At 37.4% G+C, this 10,190-nt stretch overlaps 1 protein-coding gene across 1 annotated transcript in view; it reads right to left on the bottom strand.

The window, feature by feature from the left end:
- Window positions 1-325: 325 nt before the first annotated feature.
- LOC109858520 overlaps window positions 326-10,190 on the bottom strand; it is a 59,960-nt gene continuing 50,095 nt past the window's right edge. Inside the window, exon 11 of the mRNA XM_020435861.1 lies at window positions 326-823. Coding sequence (XP_020291450.1) covers window positions 602-823 — 222 coding nt within the window. The 3' untranslated portion in view covers window positions 326-601. The remainder of the gene's footprint in view (window positions 824-10,190) is intronic.

Here is a 10,190-nt window from a genome sequence, read left to right as displayed (position 1 = left end):
CCCGGAATTGCTAAAGAGCTTCGGTGCAATTTTAAACACGTGTTAGTACTTTTTTTTCTCTATTATCACTAGAATATATTCTAGAAAAATAAATAATAATGTTTGTTTGTAAAATATTAATATTAAAATTGTGTATACAATCGTCGCGCGTTTGAGGATTAAATCACACGCGAGCCGTGGTGTTTCAAAGGTTCTCAGGACGAGGACGCTCAAAAGAGAGAGAAAGAGTAACAAGAATACTACATTTTACATTTCGATATATATATATACATATATATATATATATGTATATATATATATATATATTTCAATAATGTCCTCGGTGTGGTGTGAGCGATTCGCGATCCGACGGTAACGCATGGAGAAATCGCTGTGCGGAACGCCGATCGATTCCTGCGATCTGCCGATCCGCACGGCAATCGAGAAGAGAAGGTGGGAACATTTTTCCCTTCGTTGATCTGAGTGCCTTTCAAGAGTGCGAGTCTTCTCTCGTCTGGATGAACGACTGCGGAGCCTTCGCGACTATGTGCACGCGACACGTGGCGATCCATCGCGGGGGAGACGTTCGATACAAAGTCTTCGTGATGCCCCGGTGCCCCTGTCACGAACCGAAGAGACACGTCGACGAGTAAAGGCTAAAGAACGCGAGTAGAACGACGAGAAGCGCTGACGACGGCTGGGAAATCGCCGCCTCGTCGCTGTACGGCATCCTCACCTCGACCTCGGCCATTTTGAAGATCGACAGCAGCGGATGCGTGTGCACCTCGTGATGCTTGTTGTTGATCTTGTCACTCACCTGCTTCATTGTCGACGCGCACTCCTCCTGCAAATCAAGTACCTCGGTCAACTTGTTATAGGATAAAATTTCTTAAAGATTCATGCAAAAGCAAAACTGTTGATGTCTATAATTGATTCTTTTTTTATTTCTCTGTTGTAAAACATTTTTGAACAAATTCTGTATTATTTATAATTAAGTAATGAAACTTGAAGGAATTTCTAAATTTACTTTTTATAAATAAATATTTAAATTTAATACAAATAATTTTATATTTGTTACAAATAAATATTTATATTTAATTTTTTTTATACAATTGTTTTGAGTATAAGTTGACACGTAACAAAGAATATTATAATTTTAGATTTTGTAAATATATAAAGAGATTGACGCAAAAATAAAAAAATCATAATATTGTGAAAAAGTATGTCGTTGTGAACAAAGAATTCAAATTTGCGTTCAAGAAAAGCTGCCCCGATCGAAGATTCTGGGAGCGAAAAGAAGCGACGACAGCTCCAGAAACTCGGGGATCGTTGTATAACGATCGAAATAAATTCCCCACGAAAGTATAATCTTCGCGAAAGCATGCGCATTTTCCGCTCCACTATCAATAGTTGTTCCACGGAGTTTCCCTCAAATACGACTTAACGACGTCGAATGTAACACTCCTCCTCCAACCTTACCCCCTTGCTCCTCTCCACTTCCTCGCCGACCGAATTCGGCATCGATTTCCATTTTCAACTCTCTCCCGCACACCACCCCCTTCCCGACGCGTCGGAGTCCTTGTTCCTCGTTTCCGAAATTACCCTCGGCTCGTTGAATCTTTAATTTCCGGAGTAGGAGTCCATGAGGCTGCGAGAGCGATTTTTGGTGATATCTTTCTGGGTGCGCCACGTGGCCTGACCAGATTTCTCGACGCTATCCACAGCGCGGCAACGGCGGCGGTGGTGGCGGCGGCGTTTCGTCTGCTCGTTTCGCGGGGAGAGCTTTCCAATGAGATTAAATTCCGCGTGGAAACTGGAATCTTGCGCGAATAACTTCGCCCGTGACGAGCCGGCATATAACTTCTAGCGTTGGAATGAAAGTTTCGGCGCGCGTTCGACCATGCGATATCTCGCACAGAAAAAGAACGTGAATCGCTATTAATTTGAAATGTGTCCTCGCGAATAACGCGTATCGAGGATCTATATTTTTCACACTAAATCTATTTAACGCACAATCCATTTCGGAATTAAAATGCTAAGAAAAATTGGTTTTGCTTTTCGAAGATCTTATACGGTTTTTGTTTTTAAAGGGCGACAATACATATGACGCGGCTTAAATAACAGTATGTTATTTTTTATGAAATTCATACATGTTACTTCTTTCTTTTCCAAAGCATGTGCTTTATGTATGCGACAGTAAAGATACGCACCGCAGAATAATGCTGCGGCGCGTATGTGTATATTCGGTAATTAACCCACAACGCGCGAGAAACCCGAGACCGCAATTAGTACTAGCCAATACGTAAAATGAATTATCGCTCTGGGCTTTTGTCCGATCGTGTTTGGGTCATTACTGCTTCGCGCACTGTTCCATTCAATTAGTCGAAAAACCCGGACACAATTCGGTCTGTTTCACGCTTTCTTTTATCTATGGTCTTCACCTATTTTGCGGTCAAGAATAATTAAAAATCTTAGATATTCATAGTAGTAGTTGAACTTTGGAACGATTTCTCTTGGAGCGATGTCTTGAAAATCGATTTGCTCCATTCCTATTTTTATAAACTGCGGTTATATATAATGTCGGAAAAGAAATACATGAAATTTATATGAATCGATTACAGTTGTTAGACACTATCAAAACTCTCGCAAAACTCCTTATTGTTACACTCACATTTTTTATAAAACTCGAGTTGCTCCATTTCGATTTTTATGTAGAGCAACTATAAAGCGAGAGAAACACAACGAGAGATAAGAGAACCGAGCAAAATCGCTTTGAGTGACAAACGGCTGTGAATCAATAGTTTCAAACAATTCCAAAAACAAAACAAAAGACTTCCAAACTTAATTTTGCCTGTGTGTTTAAGTATAAATTGTATAATATTGTATAAAATCTATTATATTTTCGTGTATTAATGTAGAAGAGACCGAAAAGTCTTGACACACTGGGTTGTCACACTATATTTTGCGTACTATGTACAAAAAAATATTTTTCTTTATAATCCAGGTTACAAGTCGCGTGTACGAAATAGCTTTTATTAAAAACATGGCATGTGATATTTAAAAGCACTTTTGTAAAATTGGACAGCGAGTAGTTTTTTTTATTTCTATGTTTAGTTAGTTTATTGGTTAAAAAAATTTGGATCGCAATTTTACCTTAGGTACAATATAATATGATTTTTAAACAAATAAGAAATATGATAGTTTTTCCTATATCTATAATCCTATATCTATTTAATTATATATTTATTTACTTATCCTATATATATTTAATTATTGCAACATATACTTTATGAGTGTAATATTTTTTATTAAAAATGAATCTTAAGTATCATTTATGTTCGAAAGGCTTACAATAGCGTTTATAAAAAATTACTTAGAAAAATTGGTTTTTTATCAATAAATGATTATTAATGTTTTATAAGTAGTTATATGTATGACATATTATAAGTTTACTAACTCTAATAAAACATATAAAAAAAGAAAAACTATTATTTACTTTATAATTTCTTTATATAAGATATGTGATGATCAATTTTGAGTGCGGGATAAAGTGGCAACTGGCAAATTTGTCCGACTGTGTTTATATAACTTTTTTGTATAAAGATATATAAGATTAATATTTTTTTTTTCTGAAAGCTTAAAGATGTAACTATTATATTATTACATAATATCGCGTACATATTGTTTTTTAAATTTATTTTGGATGTCACTTTGTGTCTCAATTTCTTCCTATCACTCATGTAATTATTCCTACAATTAAGAATGTTCGATCGCGTAGAGTAAACTGTTAAAAAAGTTTCGCTATTTTAGTTCGCTTAGCAAACGCAGTAATCGAGTGTGTGAAAATCGCTGATTACTTATTTTAGTTTTTGCCGAATCGTTATAATTTGGTTACGACGAGAAGTCGACGAGGCTTTTAATTGCTATATATGTGTATGTGCACTCTTCCGCGTGTACCGCTCCCGGTTTCCTCTACTGGAAAAATCCGGCTTTGAATGCAAATGTGCGGCGTGACTTTTTTCTCGGGAATTATCTACTTACTTTTTTATCGTGATTATCCGTGCGGATTCGCAACAGTATTGTGCGCCGGCCGTCGCGGATATGTAACTCCTACATTTTTAGCTCGTGGATTGCGCTGCTTATCTCCTGTCGTGCTTCAACATCCGACGCGCGCTTAATTTTTCCCTGGATAATATTTTATTTAATCCGGCTTCACCGAAATAATATACGTGTAATTTGTAATGGTCTTCCGCTAGAGGTGTTCTCGCTGGTTTTCTTTAGTAAAACATCAGTTCTATGCTGCGGAACATTCGAAATAATGCAACGGAGACCTTAATAAAGTTAAATAAAGCCAAAGAGCTTTTAAAATTCAAAGTGAATAATTTCACAGGCTCTCTCTCTCTCTCTCTCTTTCTCTCTCTCTCTTCGTACGCGTTAAATTATACTCTTGCGTTAATTAATTATTGGAGACATCTAATAAAAACAATATTTTATTTTTTTGCCGAATAATAATAGTAATGATAAGTATTATTCTTTGTTTTTCTCGCAGTGGCTAATTAATAACACTTAGAAAAATGCGCGGTTAACATTAAACCAACTCTGCAGAATATATGTAAATATAAGATACAAAATAGTCTAATTTTTATGTTTATTAAAACGTCTTTTAGTGTTACTGTGTAAAAATATCTTACGTGTACACTTAATCGCAAACTTTAACGAATATTTCTCATTTCTACTAGTTTTGTTTGCAATTGTTGTTTAATGCGCTTCTCAAAGAATTTTTTCAAAACAATATATATATATTCGTTTTCTTGTATAATAAATTATGTTGCCGTAACAAAATTCTCTTGCGACACCGAAGTGATCAAATCCATCACGATTCCTTACCGAACATAATATTCAGCTGTTTACGTCGGTTGTTTAACGTTATGCTTTAATTAATATCAGACCGTGTCGTACGACGAACTCACTGGCAGCTCGATGGTTGTTCTAATTTACGCTCTCTTGTATTATGCGGTACGTGCCTCTTCTACCGTATTAATCCAAGGTTAGAAGTACATCCATGTTACGTTGCGTTCCGCTGAAATAATTTCGGTTTACAGCGTAGACACGCGCTAATAGAATTATTCGGAAATTTGTGAATGTACGAGCGAGTGTGTACAAGGAGTGCTAATAAATCATTTACGTGAATATCATTTTACGAAATGTGTGCGAATATATTCCCGCAAATACAACACACAGTTGGGAGCTCACAAAGGATTGTGCGACGTAAGCGATTCTATATAAGTGATTTAGAAATAAAAAGTATTAAGATCATATTTGACGCGATCGCAAAAGTAACACGGCGGTAAATAATTTCTTCGTGGTAAAAGTCAGTATTATACGCGTACTAATGTTCGCATTTACCACTGGACGGGAAAGTAGAAACTTTACGAGTCAGGAAAATTAATTTAAAAGTAACTTTTAAACATAGAATTTTTATTCGCGCAGTCTAAAAATTATTTATATTAATAGATTTTGTTTTTTTAAGCAACATAAAATAAAACGAGACTAAATAGCAGCAAAACCTCGCGCTGCTTATCTCCACAAGAAACGGCTCAATAGCTCCGAAGAAAATGTCGCGAGCTAAAATGCAGTGGCATTAAGCTCCTCCCTCTCCTAGAGGATGATCATGCTGTTTCCTACGGAGAACGATCTCAATTCACGATCAGTGGAAACTAATGGTTCTCCTTATAGCCGAGCATCGTCACGGGATCGGCCATTTATCCCTGTGAATGAAGACAGGTGCAAGACGCGCGGGGTAGTTCACCTGCAGGTGCAACTGCCGCTGGCGAATGTAGGGGCAGATACTATTATCTCTTCCGTCACGACGAATCCCTTATTAATGGTCGGCTAATTGGATTTCTGGACGGAAGGTGTGATTACGTCAAAACGTGGCCTCGTTGACAGAAAACGGTGAGAAGTGTATACAAGGTGTCATTTGTAATATTCTCATCTTATTTAGTATGAAATTATTGTTTTTGAAAAAAATTTTCACGATCTAAATGTCCTTATATAATAAAACATGTTTACATCTCAAACAAGAAAAATACACAAATTTCTTCTCCGTTTATTTCTAAATAAAATTACGACGGTATTTAAAGGTTTAGATTGAAATATCGCATAAATATTTCAGTAAAATTTTTATCGAAAAACAGTGTTCGCATGTTACAAAAAGATCTCAACTTCTGAAACACTCTGTATGCAAGTAATACACAGCAGATTTCAACGGCGGCGATTCTCTCTATTGGCCGCTCGCATCTCGCTCGATATCCTCCCTTTCAATCGTGCAAATGCATCCGATATCGGGGGAATAATTGTTTCTGTCGTCGCTCGAAGACGACTCGTAATTGCAACTCGCAATGATGAGAGACAATGGCGCCCGATATATAATAGCGCGGAATACAGAGTTTACGCGTGAGTGACGCGACGATGTCCGGGCACTGTGCAGTAAGAGGATATGGGAGAAGATTACATAACAATTACGGTAGTTTATGATGATCAATCGCAAGAGAAATAAAAGATTAGTTCTTTCGCTTTCTTTTTTTATATAGCGTCAAAAAATTCAGACATATTTAGTATTCCCCATAGTGTTATTTAAATATTTTATTTAAATTTTCTTATCAAAATATTAAGTACCTATACTATAACAGTATATATACTATTTTTCGAAAGATTTCTTATATAAAATATAAAACTTATTTTTTTTCTTTTATATTTTCTAAGTTTTGAGGTCTTTGAACATAAGTAACTTTACTTATATAATTAATTTAGTATTGAATTTTTATTATAATTAACTATAACAAAAATCTATCGGAAAAATGTATTTTTTTTCATAATAAAATTTCTCGTGGCGCTAAAAATACACTGTGACGACTCACGATCACGCGGCGGCGTGTCGCGTTTCGTGCCTCGGAGTTTGTCGTCGCCGCGGAGTCGCCGAGTCGAGAAGAGGAAAATTGCCGTCGCGAGGCAGCCGCCAATAAAATTTCGTCGTTAAAGAATCCGGGCGCGCTTTTGCGTGGCCACTTAATCAATAACGACGTCGAGGAGCCCGCTCGACGTTGCTCGTTAGAACGAGCGTGGGTGGAGAGAAAACGGAACGCCGCCCGGGATAAGGACGGCATACAAGGGTAAGAATCACCGTAGAGAGGGAGAGACCGCAAAAAAAGGAACAAGAAGCTGAAGAAAAAGAGTAACGACATGCAACGCACATCGACTTTGTAACACGTGAAGGTTTGCGGAAAGCGGGCTCGTCACGCAATGCAAATGAGCATAACGCTCGCGAAAAGCGATAGCGAGAGGGGGGAGGATTCTTTCTCTCTCCCCTTCGTCGAGGCAACGCTGAAGCCCTTTAACTCTAGGAATATCAAGTTTTTCCTCGCGCAAGAGTTATAAAACAAAGGTAGTTTGCGACGGGAAACTTGGTGCGGTTCAATTGCACCAAGTTTATGGACATCCTTCACAATTATTGCTTCGTTCTGTTCTTCTTAATTCTTATTAAGCGCCGGGATTCGTCGAAATCTCAGAAACAATTTCCGCTTTTATTTCGTACAACGCGCGACGTCACTTGAATTTTTTTCGCGTCGTTTAACTGCTCTTTCGAGCTTTCGGGCTTTGTGTGGGATTGTACGTCGTGCTTTCTAAACATAGAATTCGAAGAGACCTTCCTTCTAGAACGTGAAATAATTCCGCTTCACTCTACGTGTAAAAATGCGTGAGTGACGCATTGCGCTAAAAAATTCTCGACGCACCTGTTAGAAGCTCGTTTTTCCCTTTTCTTACTCTTCGGCTTCTCTTTGAGAGAAGCATGTATCGTTAAAGGAGACTTGCGTTTATATTTCATCTCCGGTGTATCTCATTAAAACGAGATCGGAATTGCTTTGACTGTTCAACAATCTTGCCATTTTTTCGCGTTCGTCTTTGCAAACCTCAACTTTGTCATCTCTCTGTTGTTCTTCCATCTCGTCTAATATTTTCTTTCTTTCTTTCTCGAAGCGACGATCGATAACGTTCGAATAATTGTCAAATTTGGCTTAAATCTCGCGCGTCGACATTAATTATCCAGTTTAAGAGCTCTTTTTGTTTTACTCCTCAGAAACCCCACTCGTAAAACGTAAGAAGATTTGCTGTGTGACTTGTAAGTATAGTTAAAGTTCCGTTGTATTATTTCTGACAATCTACTCGCTCCACAATATACAATGAAGTTCTTTTATTCTTGATTCCTCAAAACGCTTACAATCGGTAAGAATAATTTCGTAGCTCTTGTTTTAAAAACAATCTTCCCTCTTTTTCTTTTCAATTTCCATGAGAAAAAGTGTTTACGTAACGTACTTTTTAATATGCCTGGAATATTTTATTCTAATATATTTGACGAATGCTTTCGTCACATAAATTGATTACAATTGATACAATAAACACAAAAACGTTGTTTTTTTTTAAGATAATACATAAAATTATCCGCGAGCAAAATTTACATAAAATGATTTTTAAATTCTATATCGAATAATATATAAAATATTCTATATGGTATTAAAACTATTTTACATATAAACGTTAAGCAGAATATAAGCTGTTTTTAAACTGCGCAATGTGTAAATAAAATTCACTAATTAGTTTACGCTGTCATACATGTCGACTGATTTTGTACGTTATTAACATATTAGACACGAATTAGCTATGACTTAAAATTAGTTACTCGTCTCTTTGTACATGTATTTATCCAGCATATAGAATTCTCTCAATTAAACGTAACAATCTATACATACATATGGAGTATTGAATTTCGAATAATCTTCATTTAGCAACTAGGACATTTAATTTTTTCTCGAGCTTTTTTTCGTTAAATCAACACAGTCAGCTGTGTATAGCAAAGTTATACACAGCTACCTACAAACGTACGATCTAATTTAACAAGCTACATTTTGAACTAAATCACCAAACTAATTTACCGATTACATTAAGAGCGTTATTGTTTAAACAATCTGTCGTGGTCGTCATAGGTGTCTGCAGCGCGTTAATGTTAATGGCTAGGTATTAGGATTATAGCACAAAATTCGGGACGTTCAATTATGAGCCCGGCATATGTTGCGCTGCGCAATCGCGTTCATTTTGTATAAAGCTGCATAATGAGCGTTATCGGCTTTGCTATGTTTCGGCCGAAGAAGGCTGCGAATAAGAGGATTTGCGGCGAATCGCGGTCGAACGATCAAGGTCGATCTTCCACCGGGTCGTCTATTCGTTCGCTAATCATCTGTTTGTCTGCGAGTACATTTCATTTTGTTATTTTTTAAAATGATTTTTCTATGATTTTACTATGATTAAAGTTCAACTCCAAACTAAAAACTAAAACAAAAGTTAAGATTATTTAAAATAACAAACTAGAGGAGAAATATATGTGTATTGTGGCGTGGTATTCGCGTTGATCTTTCCTCGCCGCAAAAAGCTAAGTCCACCGGTGTCTGGAAGTGCGGGCCGTTTGAAAATCTCCAAGATCCTCCAGGGCTTGCTTGCGTTATAGTAGATTTAGTTATTTATTTCTTTTTTTATTTTTTTTTTGCATATATTATTGGCGCCTCACCATCCTGAAGACTGGCAACATCGGAGAAGTCGGATCGGAAAGATATTCAACTGATAAAAGACGAACGAAGGCGTGAGAGAGGGGCTTATGCGGAGGCGCTAACAGACTATTGCACGAAGGTCAAAGAGGGTGAGCTTTCATCGGTTCGGCGGAGTACGATCATGTAACGGTTCCTGCGGCTCCAGGGATATATCACGATACGGCGAGGAACAGCGTGGAAATAACGACGGAGCGAGTCAGCAATCGTCGAGTTACTCTTCGCCAAGAATAAATAAAGCTGCACAGAAACTATTGCTATCCTACAGTCTACGCTTTTCTGCTACTTTATTCGCTGCATTTTGCTACAAGCTGCAATCTAACGCTTGGCTATAATATCGACGATGCGCTTTGTTAAAAACAAGCTTTGTATTTCGCAGCCGCTGATCCTAGCGTTAGCTTGCGCGCCGCCCTACGCAGGGGGTACAAACTCACTCCTAAGAAAAGTGGGGACAGTTTTCAGCGCCGTCTACGGCGAGGACCACATTCTTTGCGAACTAAAAAAAGTAGTGGGGGTACCGGCGCCGCGTTTAAATCGCTCACGCGTATGTAGACA

The sequence above is a fragment of the Pseudomyrmex gracilis genome, unplaced genomic scaffold, assembly GCF_002006095.1.
Source record: "Pseudomyrmex gracilis isolate BER0280 unplaced genomic scaffold, ASM200609v1 scaffold_210, whole genome shotgun sequence".
Lineage (NCBI taxonomy): Eukaryota > Metazoa > Arthropoda > Insecta > Hymenoptera > Formicidae > Pseudomyrmex > Pseudomyrmex gracilis.
The sequence above is the reverse complement of the archived record's forward strand: the minus strand, read 5'-3'. Positions and strand labels throughout refer to the sequence as shown.